This window comes from Chamaea fasciata, unplaced genomic scaffold, assembly GCF_029207755.1.
Source record: "Chamaea fasciata isolate MVZ Bird 193981 ecotype frontalis unplaced genomic scaffold, bChaFas1.0.hap1 SCAF_2, whole genome shotgun sequence".
NCBI classification, from domain to species: Eukaryota; Metazoa; Chordata; class Aves; order Passeriformes; family Sylviidae; genus Chamaea; species Chamaea fasciata.
In genome coordinates, this window is record NW_027094087.1 from 68,237,432 (window position 1) to 68,258,890 (window position 21,459).

At 35.3% G+C, this 21,459-nt stretch overlaps 1 protein-coding gene across 3 annotated transcripts in view; it reads right to left on the reverse strand.

The window, feature by feature from the left end:
- Positions 1-1,059: 1,059 nt before the first annotated feature.
- Positions 1,060-21,459, reverse strand: part of RBM26 (RNA binding motif protein 26) — a 49,828-nt gene continuing 29,428 nt past the window's right edge. For 2 of the 3 annotated variants that reach the window (XM_066176339.1, XM_066176338.1), the window contains exons 15-22: positions 18,861-18,989; positions 16,650-16,724; positions 15,835-16,005; positions 11,956-12,060; positions 9,213-9,422; positions 7,435-7,521; positions 4,552-4,665; positions 1,060-1,882 (exon numbers count right to left, since the gene is read on the reverse strand). In XM_066176339.1, coding sequence (XP_066032436.1) covers positions 1,793-1,882; positions 4,552-4,665; positions 7,435-7,521; positions 9,213-9,422; positions 11,956-12,060; positions 15,835-16,005; positions 16,650-16,724; positions 18,861-18,989 — 981 coding nt within the window. In that variant the 3' untranslated portion in view covers positions 1,060-1,792. The remainder of the gene's footprint in view (positions 1,883-4,551; positions 4,666-7,434; positions 7,522-9,212; positions 9,423-11,955; positions 12,061-15,834; positions 16,006-16,649; positions 16,725-18,860; positions 18,990-21,459) is intronic. The other variant, XM_066176340.1, reaches the window with a different exon arrangement.

The following is a 21,459-nucleotide window of genomic DNA, read 5'->3' on the forward strand; positions in this document are numbered from 1 at the left end:
ATAATTGAAAAGCACAAACAAAAATTCTACAGCTGAAGCTCTTCTCTCTAGAATGCTACTACTTGTACTTTCCTCCATTCCTACTCTGGACTTAAAAAAAAAAAGGTCAGGGACATTACTTATACAAGTTCTCTCACTCGTTCCAGCAAAAGACAATACATGGACTAAAGAAAACACCCTATTAACTGAACTACTATCACAAAATCACAGAATATTCCAGTTGGAAGGGACCCACAGGGATCATCCAACACTTAAGTGAATGGCAGTACAGGCTCATACCCATCTATTTGAAAAATAAGACAGTGGTTTTATGATGCACTCATTAACGAATTAATGGGGGGCAAAAAAAAATATTAAATCAAAACAACACCCCACCCACTCCCCTTCACAACAAAAACAAAACCCAAGACTTTAATACTTAACAAATGGTTTCCTTTTGAAATCAGTTCAGCAAAATGCCACTAAATGGATATAAAACCAAGTCTTTCTGAGAGGTCCTTTACTGCAAATGAATAGGCAGTTCTCCTTCTCAAGAAGCAACTTCAGACCTCACATACCAGAAAGACCTGCTAGAAAGAGCCAATGGAGATTTTCTGTGGAGTACACAAACATTTCACATATTTTTGAATGGTGAATATGTGCTATAGCGTGAACTATCCAAGTGTTACTTTTGAAATTAAAAAAAGTAATCATAAAAACACAGGAATATAAAAAAATGCATTAATTGTGTACTCAAATTTTTAGAATATTACCTACTAAGTATTCAGATTCTCCTATTTTTCTAAATTATATTTCAGTACCGCATGTTATTTTTGTGGCATTGAACTTTCTTCTAGAGTTGCATGGTGCAGAAATATAAAAAAATTCCTTATTGTTGGAGTAGTATTCTATTTAAGATTTGACTTTCATCACTTTAAATTCAGAACATCCAAGAGTTTTAAGTTTTTATGTAGAGTACATCATGTGTTAATGTAGATAAAACACGATTGAGATTGGTTTTATATATTCAGTATTATTTTAGTGTAAGTGATAGTGATTCAAGCTCCTTTTGTGAACATGGGGGTGGGGGTTGCCATTTGGAATGGTCTTTTGTCTTTTTTTTTTCTTTTTTTCTTTTTTTTTTCATCATGAAGGACCATTGCCTTAGCTTTTTTGGTTATTGCTTTTTTTCTTTTTCTTTTTTTTTTTTTTTAAGACCATTCCATTTCTTTATTTTTTTAACATCTTAAAGTCATAAGGACTTATATGCAAAGCAGTCATACACTTTATCATTAAAACCCATAGGTAAAATACGTACACAAATCCAACAAAAGGCTAGTACATAGTAAAGCCTAAGCATACTACTATGCAATATTATGAATACATAACTTTAGAGACTTCGGTTTAGTACTGTTATCTATTCATTTCTGAAAACATTCACAAAGATTTTAAATGCAAATTTTCATTCCGTATCTGGAATAGAACAAAAATTATCTATGTTATAACAACTTCTGGTCATTTGTGTTTGACCAATTCAGTAAATTACAAAGAACCCAAAGAATTCTGTAACTTTCTGTAGAACTATGTAATAAAAACATTGCATATGTTCCTAGTATGATGTCTTTAGCAATCATTTACTGAAATGTAACTCAAACATCAATCTCTCAAAATGTGTAACTGACCAGCTGCTTTTTAATCTATATCTGAATCCAACTTCATCACAAAACCCCTTTTAATACAAAGATGCAGAAGTACATTAGGTAATACTAATGCAACACAGGTGCAGTTCTAGCATTGTTGTTGATCAGTTGAATCATCTTCTCCATGAACGAGATTCATTCTCCTCTTCCTCTTCATCATCATCCTGAAGCAGTGAGTCATCCACCAAAGATTCTTCCTGAAACTTCAAGGGAAAAATGTGATAACTGTTATATAAGAAAATATTAACAATCAAAAGGCCAAATACAAATCTCTGGCAATTGCACTTAAATAAAGAAAAAAATTTGGTTGTGAATAAGTAAACACTAATGCTTTCAGGAAAGTACACTGGATGTGTATGTCTTGTACACATATATTACTACATTGCAAATGAAACCTTTTTCAATAGACTTTAAGATGACCATGACACATGCACCCCATCCTAGAACTAAGCCGTCTCTTTTCCAGTAGGCTCTTTACAAGAGGGAGAAACTACTATCTTCATTACTCTTGCATACAGAAGCACAGTTTCAAAAGGAGCTCTGATGACACCTGACCCATCTGTCAACGTCTGCCTGCGTAGTCTGACCCTGACTAAAACACAGAAGCTTTCTGAGGACTTAGATTCTTTCCTGGTATTCCCTCATGTACAGTGAGCTAAAATACAACAGTGCAACAGTCAAAGAGGAGGAGTTCTGGGCAGTGTACAGTGCAGAACTCTACAGAGCACAAGATGGAGTGGTAGTAGAGATGATCAAAAAGCCAGGCTTCCACATAGGGGAAAAACTGTAGGGAGAGAAAATAACTGAGGGGAAGTATAACAGTGTCCCTTGTATATCAAGGATCTTCATGAAAGCGAAGAGAGAATATTTAGGTGGCTGATCCAATTGAACAAGACTTATTCAGCCAAGATATAGCTGAACCGTAGCATTCCCTGTTACAGGACATTACAGATGTTATTCAGATTCCAAAGAAACTAGATAAATTATTACAATAAACACGTGTCAAGTCCTTTCAACTACAAAGAAACCACATCTCTGACTCTAGAGGTCCCTGAACTGCAAACCCCAGATGATTAAAAGCTAATCTCTACTTACATTCTTCCTAGGGATCAGTTGTTGACTCAGTAGAGTCAACTCTTTTGTTAGGCACCCAGGTGCAGAACATAAGGCATCTGGGAAGACCAGATGCTTTTATAATTACCTGGCTACTCACCAGGGTTTTTCTAAAGCACTCAAGTCCAAAAGACTTTCCTCTTATTTTCATAAATGGACTGGGAACCCTGTTTCGTTATTAAGAATCTCACTCGGCTGTATTATAAAGCTCTTTCTTTTTCTTTTTCTGAGACAAAATTCTCAGTTTTATTCAGGTCTTAAGCCTGCTACCTTCTCTAGCATAGTATTCAGCTGAACTAACATGGCAGCATATATATGGGAAAATGAAGAAAGCCTTCTCCATGTGTTTACAATTGCTGCTATGAAACAAATTAAGTAAATAGCAAGTAGACAAAACCTATGAACAGCTAAGGATTTTGATCCAAGTTCAACTCCTAGGTATTTCCCACAGGAATAATTAGCTAAGGCAGTTAAAAGATAGATCTCTGTAGTTCACCTATCAAAGAATCTGTACTTTCCTTCCTTTACTCTGTTGAAGTGTTTGCATATCCCTGCATGCCCTTCCTTCATTATACAAAAAGTCTCAGTGAAGTGGTTACTCAAGGAGACCTCTCAATAAGGCAGACTACTTGCATCAACACACTGCTGTTGATCTTCCCAGGCAAGACTTCCCTGAAGGAGATGTGACAAAATACCTAAGATGCTCTGAAGATTCCATAATACAGTCTCTTATTCACTCACAGCTCATGACCATCTGACAATGCTTGAGGTTTGTATACATGAGGAAAGTAGCACTCTGTAAACTGGAATGCACAAATGTCTAATACAAAAGGTACCTATCTTCAACTGGCATATAAGAAACAAATTAACATTTTTGGAGACAGGAAGCCAACAAAGTATCTTTCCTCAGGAAGAAAACAGAAAGTGAACCACCACCAAATGTAAGAAAACTAACCAAATTTGGTTGTATCAAAGCAAACTTGTGAAGCTGCTTCTGTGGTAGATCTGCCAAGATGCCACAGGAAAAAGACGCAGACAAAATATTGTCATCGAGTAAGTCAAGGTGTACTTCCACTTCAACTTTTCTATGCCAATTATATGGATACAGTTAACTGACAGTAAATAAATTTGGAAAAAGATTGCTCGACTATCCCCAGGTGACATTTATTTTTCTGAATTCACAAAAATAAGTATTTTGAGTGTAATGAGTTATATTGCATCAACACATATTGCCCCACTATTCCTGCATTAACCAATTAGGATTATTTGGACAAGGCTGTAGTATCTCTCATGTACCATGATGAAGACTAACACTCAGCAAGGGTACTTTAAAGTCAGAAAATGCTCTGAATTATTCCTACACCTGTATCCTCCGAGCCTTATCTATAAAGGAAAACTAGAGTCTAAAATATGATCCTCTAAGAAATTTGTGCCAAATGCAGATGGCACAAACCCATGTTTTAGACAAAATCCTCAATCTCTCTCATGCAAGCTCAAACCTGTGCCATCCATTTTCTACATATATCCTTTCTGTTACGCAAGATGAAATATTTCTGCAAGGAAAAGCAAAGTATCTAGACTTTCAACACCCTAAACCCCAAGAAGTATACAGAAATCTACTTTCTGATATCAAAATAAGAGTTTGATTAAAAAATACAAGTATGAATCCACAGATAAATTTTCCTTTTGAAAAAGCTGTATTATTTCATCTTAAAAAAGAAAAATTAAAATAAGAAAAAAAGAGAAAAAGCAAGCTTACTTCTTCTTCATCAGGTTCAGCTTCTTCTGTTTCAATAGCTGACATACTAGCAACAGGCTTGTTCCATGCCAACTTTAGCTCTTGTCCTTTGAAACGAGATCCATGAATTGCAGCCTAAAACAAGTTTATCTATCTTAGTTACACATGATTTCACAAAAGAAAGTCTAAGTTGTAATATGTTCATACTGAAGTACTGTTACTAGGTTAAATGAAACAACTTCATTCACTGCACAAGGAATTCATATACCCTTTGAGGAAAATGATGAAAATACATTCAAAAGCAAATAAGCTTGGAACACCGTAAATCATTTGGCAATGTGGGTAACATACTGAACCAACATCTTCCTGTTTTTTACTATTATTTTGCTCACCTTTCAAAGACAGACACAAAACTATTAATGCATAACTTACTGGAAGAAGTAAGACACACCACAAATTATTTAAAGTATTTTTAAAAAACCCAACAACCAAACAACTGAAAAAAAGCCCCTTTGTGATTACAATTTAATCTACTGGAAAATGTTCCACTTCCTGTAAAGCTCTTGTAATTGAAATGTAAAAATTTTTAACTTATGGGATATTCATGCCTTTCTAAGTACCAGCTGCATTAAGTGGCTGCTTTGGAAATAGTATGTTCAAATTAAAGTAACATGAATGAGCATAAATCAGTGTTAGCAACATTCCGAAATAACCGTCATGGTCACAAAAGATTTATAGTACAATCTGAAAGTACAGCATAATGTGAAATGTAGAAACAATTACATGGTCAATGACATCTGAACATGAATTGTGTGATATTAAAGTCCCCAGGTATAAATTTTAAATCTGTACATATAAATTTATGATAAATTTAAAAGATTCTATGCTTATTAAAATGCAGCTCAGGAGGTTTTTGTCCATGGTCTCATCACAATGTCACACAACTAGAATTTTTAAAAGTACTTATATGTGACATTTAGGTCCAGAAATAACTTGTAATCTTTGAAAGAAATTACTACTTCATAAAAATGCAACATTCTACAATAGGGAATCTTCCTTTTCCTTCTAGGCTAGAACACACATGATCATAAAGCCTAGGCCTATTTTCATTTAAGAAAGTAAAATATAAGCTGCATTTACTTTACAATTTGCCTCAGCAGAAGTTTTTAATGATTACCTTCTACAACTTCTCAAATTGCCAGCCTTAAGTTGCAATGTTTTAGTTGTATCTCAAATTGCCATCCTTAATGCTTTAGTTGTAAACACAGACATTCCATTGCATATGTATTTAATATGTAAGAAAATCCTAAAGAAAATACAAATTTTCCTGGGTTTCATTGAACCCAGGTTTCATAAACTCTTAATTTAAAAATGAAGGTGAAATTAGACACAAAAGTCTAATCAAACACGAAGTTGACAATTAAATGTTTTAATGCTCACTACAACACGGACATCTCAAACACTGATCATTTCAGGGAATCATACTCCATCTGGGAGAAGTAAAGACTTTATTTGGGTAGTCCACAAAACAAATTATTGTTCTAGGTCTTCTTTTCAGGGACGAAGAACTTTCTCCCCACACCTAAGAGTATTTCTTCTGTAAACTACAATGTGAAACTACAAAAAGAAGTACCCCATACCAGGAAGCACCAAAACTAAAATCCCAACTTGAATTCAATTCATTTATGAATATACTAATTACAGCAGGTTTTATCTTCGAACAGAACTTCTGTTCTCCTTCTGTGCTCCTTCAATACAGCTGTACAATACTGGTTTTCCCCTATCAGTCAGTATACACCATGTACCATTAATTGTACCTCCTTTTTTTACAGAAGAAATACTGTCTCCATACAGTTGATGCTCATCATCGCTATAGCTAAGAGTTTTACAAACAAAACAGAATTCTTTGTTTTTGTAAAACATCTTTGGCACATGGATATCAAAATATCTAAATGATGCTCTAAGTGTTCAAAACTATTGTCCCCAGCAGTTAATCTGCACTGTAAATAGCAGTTATTTCTGTCAATCACCTCACTGGTGTCTCAAGATGGAAGAGAGAACAGTCTGGCCAGGTATGAGAACTGCATGTAGGTAAATTCCACAAGGTAAATTTTGTGCAAAATACAAACATAAAACAAAATCTTTCCATACAACCATACTGCAAATATGAATCCATTCTTTCTGTATTCTCGCCAGTGACACAAGGATTTTAAAGAAAAAAAAATCATTTGCAGAAAAACTATATTCATTAATTGGTTCAGGATCACATAATATTATATGCCTACACCAGGGACCAAGTAAGGCAGGAGTCCTGATGAGCCAAATGTATTAAGTTCTAATGATCCATATGTAATGATACTGAATTATAACATAAGTCAACTCTGGATTTTAATTTCTAGAAGTTAAATTCTGCAATTCTATGCTTCTGTAATTTCAAAAAATTCTAAAAAATATGCTAAAAAGGGAAAAAAGGAATCAGCTCAAATCCCATTTACACTACCACAGGCTTTCAGACAAAAGTAAGCCAAACTGATCCCAAAGTAAATATACAGTCCTGACTTAGCAAGATGTCAGTGAAATTCCAGGTAGACTATGAGGGTACAAAGTCTTCAAGTGAAAAAAACTGGCAATTAAATGAAGATAAACCAAGACATCTAAATATCAATTCCTACGTGTTTCTCTTAATAGCCCCCTTACATCCTGCACTTCGCTTTGCTGTAAACCTAATTTCCTACGTACTTCAGTACTGTGCAGTTCTGACACTTCTGTTTAACTTAAACTTTTGTGTCAATAGTTTGAGAATAGCTACCAGTATTACATTTAATCAAATGCAGAAGTGTAACAAATGAAGTATTTGAATGGTGCAGTGTATTTTCAAGAAAGAATATATATACTTATACTCACAGCTTCAGCTTCTGCTCTTGTTTTAAAAGTAATCACCGCATGGAGAGAAGAGTCATCTATCTGGCAATCTTCAATTTCACCATATTGCTTTTGATAAATGAACAAAAATAAAAAGTTTAGTAAAATGGTTCTCCCACCTCTAAAAATGCAGTCTTGGATCAAATGCCCTCAAAAAAAAAAAAAAAAGCAGATAATTAGAACAGTGTATATTTCACAGTCTTAAAGCCAGAGTACTTGTCCTAGCCAAGACTACAGTTACTTGTACTTGCATTGCTAAAACACTGAAGTGGTCTCGTCTCTGGATTTCCCAATTCCTATAGGTATGAGGTAAAAATACGATAGAAATAAGCTGTTCTGCTTCAGTATTTCTCTTCTGATTAGAAAAAAGGGATGTTGAAATTATTCCATTAGCCTATTAATGAAACTCTTCTACAGAAATATTTCCTTGAGTCAGGAGCTGTAGAAAAAGTTTGAAAACTTAACAGCATCTTAATAACATGATCCATCTATTCCTGTATTGGCTGTGATGGTACTGCTATCTTTAATGCTGCCACCACTGTAAGCTGCAAAGGCCAACAAAAAACCACATCTGTGCAAGTGCAACAACAACCCTGAGCACAAGGTTGTGGTACCATATCACAGAAACAGAAATACAGCTCAGAGCATTTCCAATGGAATTTGGAGCAAGTTTAAAACAGCAAACTTGCAACCTGCAAAACTAAATAATTAATTTTTTCCTCAGTGTTATGAATGGAATTGTATTTGTTTGTGTTACTAAGTTTCTTTCTGATTAGCACTTTGGCTTGTTAAAGATAACAAGTTTCCTATAAAAGGAGAGACAGGTCCTTGTTTGATTTTTTTTTTTAAGCTTCTACCGTGACTGTCTGACAGGAAATATTAAGTACACTGTCTGGACTAGAATTTAGTGGACTAACTGGCTTCTGGACTTCTCCCTTCAAAGAGGACCACTGCAACTAAAAGCTGGGGAAAAAACCCCAAACAAACAAATGGGGAGGGTGGCACAGATGGAGATTCACATAATATTCCTAGCATTTATTCCACAAAATAAACGAAATTCTTTTTATTATACTTTTTTTTTAAATGAAGGTAAACTGTTTTTATAAATTCATGTTGATTTTTCACTATTATATTTGCAAAGAAAAATTTGCTAAAAATTATGAATGCAAATTTATAATTTTTAGACTAAAAATAGAAAAAAAAGTAGAAAAATATCTGACTTCTTAAGCTTAAGTGCATGATTAGACAGAAATGTTTGGATGCCTCTTCCAAGATCTACATGTAATTGCACAATTTTCACTCTGACTCATAAATTCAGAAAGCTGGCCAAAAGCAGTGAAAATGTTTGAAGAAAATTTTCATTAAGCACTTGTTATGATACTTCAACAAAGACAAACAGGTACTGAAAGTCTGGCAATAAATCAATTTTTGTTCTCACCATCCCTTCAGTTATTTTATCTTTTTGTAGCTAAAATATTGTAAAAAATTTACATATGTCCTGAGCAAATAAATATTACAAGCTGTTTTTCTTTGTAAGAAAATAAAAAAGCCTTGCAAATGCTATGTGATTACAGCTCTAACTAGCTGAAGCAATAGTGTATTTTTCCTGCTTTACCTTTTCCTAATGCATCCCCTGCGTATCATGCTAAAGATTCATTCCTACACAATATTTCCAGATGAACTGAACCGGGAGAAAACAAGTCATACAATGGAAGGATGTCATCCAAAGGGGGGAAAAAAAAAGTGCAGTTGTGACATACCGCAAAATGAGGCAGAAGATCTTCCCTGTCGCTTTCAGTGAAGGCAGAGATTTCCAGCGCCCTGGGACGATGATCCACCACAGCGTGCACAGGAACTCCTCTGCCTCGGCCCCGGCCCCGAATCCCTCGGCCTCTGCTGCGCGACGCCCCCCGGCCCCTCGCGTGAACCCCTCTGCCGCGGACTGAAGAGAGAATTCCCCGCTTGGCAGCCTAAGATGGTCACAGATAACGTATTGATAGATTAAAATTCACAATCTACATGTTTAGATAGAATTAACAAACACATCTTCTGATGTTGCCTAAAAACATTTTCCTAAGAAAGCCCCAGAAAGAGCAGCTTGCAGGTCTTCAAATAACAGAAGGTAAACATTTAAATAACATTGAAAAGCTAATTAACTAAAGGTTAATTATTACCTGACCAATAATGGGATGGAAAGAGGAAACAAGAATGGGGTATCAAAAGAGCCCTTATCTTTGAAGGCAAACTCCTCATAGGAAAAAGCAACTGCTGTACAACTGAAATTTCATTATCAAAATTTCTTGATATGGTGTCAAACTACTTAATTAGTCTCTTCATCCATTTGTCTCTGAAGTTTAGGCAAGACTTTTATTCTGACCAGAACTATCACAGCTTAAGAGCTTTTGGCCTCAGAATTGTGAGATGTGAAACAAAGGCTTCTAAGGGGCACCTCTAAGGACAAAATATTCACTGAACACTTGGCTCAAGGTACTCAAAAATATCCATTCCCACAGTATCTGTGTACCCCTCCAAAAACCTGGCATATACTATTAAAAACAATTACAAGGCTGATGTCAGTGACAGTCATTTAAAAAAATAATTTCCAGAAGTTATTTAAAGTTTTGAAAGATACCTTTCAGGTATCTAATTTCAATGTTTACAGCAAGAAAAAACATCTTTTCAAACCCAAATAGATCTGCCATAGGAATCAAATGTTAAATGAAATCACCAAGCTTTTAATAAATCCTACAGTGTTTACAAACTCAAACAGCAATGGCACTACTTTAATGCATGTCAGTGATATCACCCATGAGGAGATAATTTTCTTATGGTTTTATTCGTTAAATTATTCATATAATTTTACAGTAGTATCTAGTCTTCTTTTTAGTTTTCTATAAATAGAATCCTGAAGTATTTAGGTATTTTTATTTTTGTTCTTTGTTTGGGCTTTTTTTTAACATTTTAAAATGTTTAAATGAGTAATTTGGGGCATGCTGACGCAAAAAACAAGCTGTAAAGTATTTGGATTTTCTTTCAGTAAAGTCAGGGTCAACTGGAACAGAAAAACAGGTTATGAGTCAAAGAAGCAACACATAAAATACTGTGGGAGTCAAAGTCACAAGCACAATGTGTGAATAAAAGTTTTTAAAAGGATTTTTAAGAATACTGAAAAATAAAGCAAACATCACTGGGGGACAAAACGCCATATCCCTCTTGTAATTTGTACATGAGTTATACTTCATGCTGTTCCCTGAAATATGTAAGCGTGCATCATTGGTGACCCTGTTTTTCTCCATCTACTTCTGTTGGTATTTGCTAAAGGCTTCAGAAAATTCATTTAAATATTACTGTCCTGAAAGAGCTCTTTTATACCTAACTCAAAAAACAAACAAACTTAATGAGAGATGGAGTAAGATTAGCGCACTCAGTTATGACGTAATTTTATCTTGAATGTGCACCTACTTTTCTATTCCTATTCTACATGTCATCGATTCACATATTTTCTGAGATGTAGAATCTATAAACAAGCTTTCAGTACACTTATACAGTACTACTCACCATCAGAAAATACATTGTTAACATAAGCTTTTGTGTCATCTCTATTCAATTGGCTTGGTTTATTAGCAAAACTATTTTCACAATTACCAAAGCTGCATAACAATATAAGTTTTAAAGTAAGATTTTAAAGCAAGTATGTGCACTTATTCATATGCACTGTATTCAGAGGCACTGTATTCATAAGACATGACCAAGCTTCATTAAGACAAGGGCAATTTAAGCGACACGGCAGCCCTGCTTAACAGTAAAAAGAGATAAGATTATGGAGCAATTCAAGTAGATGTTACACAGTCTTATAGGCAAGAAGTGCAATATAACATAGAGTAATACCCACAGCATTTGTAATTTCACAAAATTAGACACACATATGAAGAATTTTGTACAGCCAGCACAACTTTTTTTTTTTTCAAAGCAAGCACTTGAAGAAAAGATTGTGTTTCTACACATTGAATACTTCTTGAAACACTGTATTTGCTTTCGTTAAGTTCTCCCCTTGAAACCAACATTGTAATAATAGTACTTTTGGCACCTCAGGCTTTTTTGATTAATCTCATTAAAAGGATGCTAACACTTAAGAACAAAAGATCAGGCAGTGTTTCTTAACTTTTCTGTGTCAAACATAAAACAACCTTCAGGCAACAATTCAAAAACACTCCATATTCTCAAGAAAGCATTACTACCACAAATCTATAAAGCATCATGTCATCTAAACAGTTACAGAATTTAAACAGATTAGCAATTGCAATTAAAGACAATACCATTTCTGAATTCCACTGAATTAAAGAAAGTATTTTTTTAAAGTATTATTGCTCAATGTCTCCATCTACATGCAACTTAATACTGCACTCTGGATAAAAATAGTTCATGATACAATACTCAAGCTAATAAACGTACAGGAAAATATATGATGAAAAGTTAATTGCTACAAAGAAGACATAAACATACTTCCAGCTGCAGTTCTGTATATTTTCGTCTTAACTCAGTAACTTCCTCCCCAGCTTGCATCTTCTTGTATAAATCCAGTTCAGTATCTAGTAACTCCTTCTGCATCTAAAAAATTGTTAAGGTAAATTATTAGTTCCACAGTTCACATTTTCTACTAAGGAAACAACTGCTCAATAAAAAGATGTAACTTTGCAGGTATACTGCTTATTACACTGGGTTTCCACCTTCAAAAACAAACCAAGAACAAGCTCAGGAGCCGTCATAGCAAGGTAAACTTCCATCTGAGTTTTGCGATGTCAAACCTTTTAGATTACTAAGCAAAGCCAAAGCTAATGGAATTTCTTCTGAAGATATATACAGTAAAAATTCACAATTATATGTTTACAAGATGAACTAAAAACAAAAAAAAGGCAGTACAGCTATCAATGAATACAAGATCTATGATCAGTACTGAGAAAAAGCATCAAGTTTATTACAATGTCATAATGCAAAAGCACAAATGGTAGTTCTGTTCAGTCCACAGTGAAAAAATACAGGAAGTAACAAGACCTTTGCTAACAAAAGACTGATCTCTGATGCACTCAAAGCTACCTTCCAGGACACAGTATTTTAAAAAAATTATTGAAGTTCAGAAAACATGTATCATACAGAAAGGTATCTCTGAACCCCAATTAGGACATGTTAACTGCAACCACTGAGGTGCAAGGAAAGATTTATGTGACCACAAAAACTTAATTAGAAGTTTTGATCCAAAGTGAAATGTCTCTGTCTTCTTTTCTTTAATGGAAGAAGCAAGACCCAAACATTTCAATGACATCACAAATGAAAGCTAACTATAAAAAAAAAAAAATAGAGGATTGTAAAACAGTTCATGTTTACACGTATTGATTCAAAACAACAGCATGGAATGTTTGCAAAGGCTGCATGTCCAGAGATGAGGGTTTTGCACTTGTGACAGCTGGAAACCAAGTATCACCACTGATAAAGAAAGGTGATTTTTCTGGGATTTCTTTTGCCTGGAATCTTTAAAAGATAAAAAAACCCAACGGATTATTCAACTGGCAACTTCAAACACAAGTCCACTCAGCCCCATTTTCTGATTATCTACTGTAACCAGATGAAAAAAATCCATTATCTCCTGTATAATGGTTTTCCAAATTTTCAGAATTGGAACCAGTGCTTCTCTCAAATCCCACTGTGCTGCAATACATCAATGACATGATAAAAGAAGTGCTTCTGAAGTTTAATGATGACCAGCAGTTAGCACTCACAGAGCAGCCAGTGACACTGGTGTAATGAAGACTTTTAAGGTCTATTAGTGGTATAAATGAAGACTTCTCTGTTACAGAGCTGTGACAAGCCTGAAAAAGAAAATACCTCCTTCAGACACATCAAGAGGCAGCAAAGATTTCTTACTTAAGGGGGAAGGGCTTTCTGTAATCTGAATGAACTGGAAGAAGCTAAAATAGGTAAAGATAATGGCACACTCATGTGGGCCTCATCTTCCACATCTTCTGGGTCTTCTTCAGAGTTGTCCAGGTCTTAAACACTTAAAAAATGCAAGAGAACCAATATCAAAGTCTTTCAGAAAATTGTCAAAGTCGTAAATTTTAACCAAGGGCTCTCTAAAATCCTCACTTCCACAGAAGTCAGATGGGGCTGATTTATTTTTGCTATTTCAAATGTTAACAGAACTGCACACACATAATGGATACTTTGTCCACTATGAAGTGAGTTTATTTAAAATGTTTCTTAATTTTCCGTATTTCAAAGGAAATGGAAAAGCAGCTCAAAAACGTCATTAAAACTTCAACATTAGTATATTGCCTCACTTTTTCCTAAGTAAAAACAATCACACAAGGAAGTGGTGGACCAGGTTACCAAGCAAAGGGTGATGCGGGCAGAAGAGATCTCCAGATAAACAAAAATGGGTTGAAGAACCATCTCAAACATGAACTTACCAATCATACAAATGAGGGAGGGCCTACGCAACAGCATCACAGGGACAAGATCTCCTTCCTTTTCTGGGAAATCAGTGCCTCTCTAAAGAGCCTATACACTGCTACACAAAACTTGTGAAATTAAGAGAAGACACTGGATATCTGTGTGCAGTCACAGGGCTACAATCTCCCTGGGACTACAGAAATATCATAGAGAAACAGACAGTGGAGTGGTACAGTGGACAGACAGTCTCTTAAGGAAGGATGAGTCAGGACAGCAAGGAGTAGGAGCTGCTCTTCATTAGAGAGTGCAGTATGAGCACACAGAGCTCTGCCTGGGGACAGATGATGAGCCAGCTGAAAGTTAATGAGTCAGGACAGATGGCAGACCTATGCAGGTGATATTGCAGTCAGTGTGTACTACACATCATCTAGTCATGCAAAATTAGATGAGGCCTTCTTCAGACAGCTGGAAAAAGCCTCCTGCTTGAATACCATGGGTCTGGGTGATTCCTGGAAAGGCAAGATCATTTCCAAGAATTGCACTCTCTAAGTTCCAGAAGATGCAGGAAATAAAGTTGGCAGGATGCTTGCCTGGATGAACACAATGATTCTAACAAAACTTATATCCAAAACCAAGGTGTACAAGAGCTGGAGCACGAAAGGAACACAATGAAATTGTCTGAGTATGCAGGTACTGGTTTGGAAACCTGAAGCCCTTTGAGGGCTTTGAATCTGGCAGGTCAGTAAGAAACAAGGGCTTCAACACATCCATCAGAGGAACACTATGCTGTGAAAAATGTGGTTTGATTGCTGGATTAAAGAGGACCTGTCAACAAAGGACATGAGAACAACAGAGGTACTCAATACCTCCTCCTCAGTCTGTACTGGAAAGACTTGCCTTCATCAATCCCATATCCTGAGACTGGAAAAGCCTGGAGCAAGAATCACAGAATCATCAAGGTTGGAAGAGATCTTTATGATCAAGTCCAACAGTCAGCTCAGCACTACCACTTTAACCTCTAAACCACATCAGTCAGCACCTGATCCAGACACCTGAAGCACCTTAAACATCACAGGGATGGTGACTCCACCACCTCTCTCAGCAGCTTATTCCATTGTGTGACCACCCTAGCAATCTATGCCCATTTTCAGGATAAATACAAGTTGCTTCAACTTTTTCCTGACAAACTACATAAGAAGCTATAGTGGAGTACACAGAAGTAATTACAGTATTTCTGGCATTTCTTTTCAAGGCTGTTTAGGAACAGATACTTCTATAAAAAAACAAAATACTGCATTTTAAAAAGCTAATATAATTGCATTTTTAGGCAGCTGGGAAACTGTTAAAGCCATGTATCAACAAGAATGGTAGCAGAGGAAAAAGCTCTTCTCACAGGTAAAATCCAAATATGGGCACCAAGATCAAAGGAAAACTGACCAGTATAATCTGCAATCTTAAAAGGTTAATATACTGACAAATTTCTGTGATACAAAAAGTCACAGGAACTTATGTACCACTACAGTTTGTTCAGTGTATTAAGCCTGACCAGAAGGTATTTGTGCTGCCTAATTATAACCTTTTCACATAAGAAATACTATTTTCATAATTTCTATTAAAATTTTAAGAAAGCAATAGACTATACACAAAGCACTGGACAAAGTAAAAGAAAGAATCATAAGACTTTTGATTTGACTTTTTTGATCTTCTAGATGATGCAGTATCTGTCTAACAGCAGATACAGCTTTTAGGAAACAGCATGGTTTTAGAATTCACTATGTTTCTTTGATAAGAAGGCAAAACTAATCACACATCAAGGAGTACCTAAAAACTAAACCAGTTAGGGTTTTAAACACTGCTGATGAGACTACTTATTTTTATTCTTCTGAAACAAACATGTGAACTCATCTATTAAAAAGCTGATCAAAACTTGAGTACCTGAGTTTTAGTTTTCATGCTTTTTAAAGGAGTCCCTCCTCCTGATGATACACCTTTTAATTCATCCTTTAACTTGGTAATGCTATTAGTCAAAATTTCCAGTGTTTTCATGATTTCTGCTTTGTCTTCTGACTTCATGGCTTTATTCTTCTCCAGCTTTGAAATCAACATCTGTCCAGTTCAGAAAAAAAAAGTCTTTTTACTCAGCAACTACTGCTACAGATCTGTTTTCCAGCGGTCATTAAAACTAATGGAAAAAAACCCCAAATACTGCATTTCTCTTGCTGAGACCTACAAATCAACACATAGGACTTTTAACACATTGTATTAAATCAGAATCTTTGTCTGAATCTCTGATTTGTTTCCTAATATACCTGATATTCCTAATTCATTTGGACAGATTTGCTTAACATACTTAAAATATTTCAAAATTTTATTCAACTTAAATGACATTTTGGTTTTTTTCCTCTTCCTAAGCTAAAGTGCAGTCATGCATAATTTTCTACATCATTCTCTCCTGTTCTTATCAGACAGAACTTAGCCTTTAACTTCTCCCAAACATATGCATGTTGCTCCCAAATTCAGCAATATCAATTAAAATTGGACAAAAATTGCATAAGCTTGTACAGTTTTAAGTGAAATAACAGGACAAGTTAGATAAAAAACTCTAAACTCAAAATAGTATTTTAACGCCATACTAAGAGAATGCTATTTTACAGGCCTTTTTTGTTAATTTTTACAAATTCTGAAATAGTTTACACTGAACTGAGATTTTATAACTGAATTGGTGACTGGTTTTAATACTAGTATTTTACCTTCTGTGTTTCAATGTGCTTCTCCAAGATTTCTTGCTTCTTTTTCCTCACATCTTGTTGAAGTCGCAATGCTTCCTAGAAGCATAAAAAGATTACAGAAAGTTTCTAGACTTTGAAACATAATGCCAGAATAATATAGTATACCCAGCAACTACACAATGTAACTTAAAATAACAGGAAAAATTAGTAACAGGAAATGCAAGAGATTGATATTTCTAACTATGTTTTGGAATACAATGCATCACCAAATTAAAGAAAGGTCTAATTATCTTTTTTAGTTAAATATGTGCTGTGAAGACTTAATTACTGCTCACATATAAAGTAACACCTTACAAAACTCCACTGAAAGTTGAAAGGCAACATATTACACTACCTGCAGAGGTACAGCATGCAAGAGTTTAAATGTGTGAGCACAATTATCTTGAAAGCAACTATAAATCAAGCCCATCAATAAAAACACAGTCTCCAGAACTGTTACAAGTAAAAAGAAAACACATTCTACTTTCTAAACTTGAAGTGTCACCCAAAGAAAAGCACCTCTTTGGTGTCTGAGCACTCTAATTGGGAAGTGACAAGTACAGCTACTCCATCTGCCAACAACAGAACCTTGACCAGGCACGGGCAAATCGAAATGAACTGAAACTGATCAGTAAGTGACAATATTGCACTCAGAAGGAGAAGCAGGAGGAGATGCCACCCCTGCTGTGCTCAGCACCTACTAAAGCAGTTGCTTCTCGTTCTCAAATACAGAATATGGAAGTATTAGCAGAAAACCCTAAAGAGCCTTGATATCAACATGTTTAAGGGAATAGTGGAGAAGAGGCAGAAGATGACCAACTGGAATCAACTGCAAGTGGAATACTTTATACAGAGACTGTAAATGCACAACAGTCATAGAAAAAGAAATAGTAGTCAAGTTTCTGTATGCCTTCCCAAATACCAAAAAATTCTGCCACACAAAATGTTAGTAATTCAACAGTGTGCAATCATTTTTCTGAAGGGGAAAGGGAAGGTAAGGGGATGAATGCGAAAAATAGCTAGGGAGACAGAAGGAAAAGAAGGGAGTCAGTCCCACAAAATCACGTTTTTCCGCAAGTACTAGTATATTTTAACAGTAATCTCTGAAGGCAGGAAGGAGCACAAGACCACATGAAAAAAAAAGCCAATCACTTAGGCACAACTTCAATGTCTTCTCTCAAAAAACCCTCTACTGCTGTTATGATGAGTCAACAATTTTGTTACAAGTTTTTTGCCATTTTATAGGCATTTAGCACCTTAACTTGAAAGGTAAAGGCTCTAATTCTAAAAGCATTGTGTTAGGGGACAAACATGAAATGAAATTTCAAAATCAGAAGTGCTTTCTTTGAATTCTGGACCAATGGCAAAGCTCACATGCAGCTACAAACTGCTAGTTCAAATTACATTAGACAGAAATTAAAGAAATTAAGCAGTATTTGACCAAAACTTTTGTTTAACAATTATACTAATTTCAACACTTAGGTTTGGACATAACTTAGTATTGTATCTGTAATTTGTGGTTAAAAAACAGTAAGGCAAACAATGTCCTCTATTTTATTTCTCTAAACGACAAGAATACACCTGAAGGAGTTTTGCAGTGCTCTCTTGAAAATTCCAAGCAAGCTAAACTATAACTGAGTGACCTACAAAGGCCAAATAAATTTTTGCTGCATTTTCTTTCTAACATGAATAAAAACGAGAAAGCCTAGCCCTATGTAAAAATAAAAATGGGTGTAGAAGATCTATAGATTGGAAACATCAAAATGCAGAGTCATAAAATTCTCAGTTCTCTTGAAGAAACAATTTTGGTCACATGTACAAAATACACTGAGAATAGAGGCCAGTTCCAGAATAGTTTAAGAGAGAAGAACAATGACCACACTATACTCCCTTTCACTCACAACAGACAATTCATACCTCACCATGTAGATTCTGATTCCAGGAAAAAGTAACATTTTGAATTTCTATAGTTTTGAACCTGCATACACTGCCTGAACATACACAGAAAAATAACAAAACAATGCTGAATTTTCTTGTAATATGTGGGGGGGGGGGGGGGGGGAAAACATCATAGTGAATTTAATCTTGCAACAAGTTTCGTCTACGTTCTTGAGATGAATATACATAGTGCTCCAGTCTAGGTCACAAGTTCCCAACCTAGGTCCATTTTAAAAAGAAGCATATTTAATTTACCTGTTTTTTCTTCTGTGCTTCATTAGAGTCTAGCACGGAAGTGGAAACAACAGGCAAAGATTTCTGTGCTGCCTTCAAAGCAGCAGGGTTGTACACAGTTTTTGTCAAGCCAGTAGAAGTAGATAAAACCTATAGGAGGAAATCATTTTATTTTTTTTGCCAGTGAATTTCAATCTTTTAAAAAACCCGCATGAGTGCTTAAAAATATATAAGCATCTTTTCTTTTGTCGCCTTTGATGATACGGAATATAAAAATTTGGTGTAACAATCATATTTGGAGTTGTTGAAGTTGAACAATTTCTGAAGAGGCAGCACCACATCAGATATGTAAGCTATCAGCTTATAAATCCTCTCCACTGAGATTCCGTACGTACTTCCAAGTTTCAAATACATAAATATTTACGTATTTGAGCATAACTAAGGAAACAGAAGATTGAGATTTTTGCAAGAGTAACTGTTGTTTTTGTGTTTTGAAGTCTAAAATACAGTAAGTATTTCATGGCTGCATGAATTTTCCAAGCAAAATTTCAACATAATTTTAGAGACTAAGGTCCAACATAGAGACAACAGTTTTGTTTTTTTTATATGCAGTTCGTGCAAAGTAGAGCTTGCACAATCATCAGGAAGTAACTCAAGTATAAGGAAGTCTCCAACATTATACAGCAAAGGAAGAGACTCCTGTGTCTCTCTGTTCTTTTTCCTACATTTGCAATGAGGTATGAAATTTCTCCATGACTTACTGAGAACACTGATGACAGCTTTACAATCTCTCTAAAACATACTATGCACATCTCCTCAATACCTGAAGATTTGAGCTACTCTGTTTTCTTAGCATGCTCCTTGAAGAGTTTTTTGGGCATGCTAATATTGAAAAATCCATGGCTAAGTCCTAGAGATAATATAGGCATGATCTTGTCCACCTTGTTATCAAATAGAAGGAAGTATGCAATTGGTATGACTTCCAAGAGTTTGAAAATACTTTCTATCCATGTGGAAAATTAAAAGATGCATGCAGATTCTACTGGTCACCATGCACTCCATAAAATAGACAAAATGCCCACCAACAGGAAGAAAAAAAAAAGAGACAGACAAGAAACAGAAAGACAGAAAAGACCAAGAGATTAGAAAGATTTACAACAGGAACAGTTCATATAAACCCTTTGCACTTCAGTGTGATATTTATACTATTTCTTCCAACAGCAAAGTGTTCTCAAGAGTATGCACTGCATAGAAAACAACAGCAAAATGAATCAACACATTATGGGGTACTATAGAAGGTGGTACAAAATGCAGGCTCTAAGCAGGCCATTACAAAGATGAAGGATTTTTTCTAAATCTATTTAAGAACATTAGAGTATGCATATCCCAATCATACAGTTTCTATTCTAGCTTTAGGACAGGCTACAAGACAAACAGAGGATCAAGCAAAGACAAAAATATTGACACATTCCTTTCACCCTGAACTGTCTTCAGGGCAGAGTGAACCACACCACCTCGTCTCTTTTACGTAGGAGATGTAAGGAGAGACACCACAGCACCAACACAGACATGTCAAAAGCAACACTAAGGTCTTCTAAATGGCTTAATACTATCCAAGAGAAGGAATAATGTGAATAGCATGAATCTCTTCACAAGTCCAGAAATTCTAAGTCCCTATACAGATCTTACAAGGTCCCACAATGACTGTTTTATCACCTTTTACTCTTGCTTTTTGGGAAAAACAGCTACCTCCTTTCTCACTGCAAAGTTCTCGTCAACCGTGCACTCCAGCAGGTGCAAAAAACCATCTAGGACATGACACCTCTGTTTTCTGATGAATGTCAATAATTTTATTTCCAATGGTTATAGAATACAATGACTGCAAACTAAGCAAGGTATTTCCTTGTAAAGAGGCAACAGTAGGTAAAAATAAGTCAAATCAAGTTTCAGAATCCTACTAAAAATGTCAAAGGAAATTGCTGTTTCACAACAAATCCAGTGAACAGCCCAGCTGCTCAGCAAAATCACATCTGTACTATAAGACAACAGAACAGAAAAACATTCTAGCATAAAATTTACTCTTTGTAGAAAAGTGTTTCAGTATAACTCCACCCTTACACAATGAGGGGAAAAAAGGTATTTCCATTCAAGCTGAAGCAGACTTCCTATTTCTAAAGTAAGCACGTATTATGCATGTAAAATATAGTTCAGGAATACACAGCAAGTTATCTGCAACTAATTTAGAGCACCAAGAATGGAACTAATCAAACTAACAACAAAACACAGGCAAGAAGTCTTGATCAATGCATTTAGGTGGACTGCTCGGCTTGAAATGAATCAAAGACACATTCTCTAATATTACAACTAATATTATCAACTTCAAGGATTATTCCCTTTCTATGCTAAAGAAAGTGAGTGAATTTTACCTGTCAGATGCCACTTAATCCATCAACTGCCATATCAAAATTGGGTGGGAGGGGATGTGTGTGGGGAAATACAGTGGATGCTTCATTTATTTCAGGTCAAGTTAACTCGCAATAGAAAAAATATATACCTAAACAGAGGAATCCTGTTACCAGGTAAAACTTGCCGTCTTTCTACTATAAGTTTTCTCAAATGA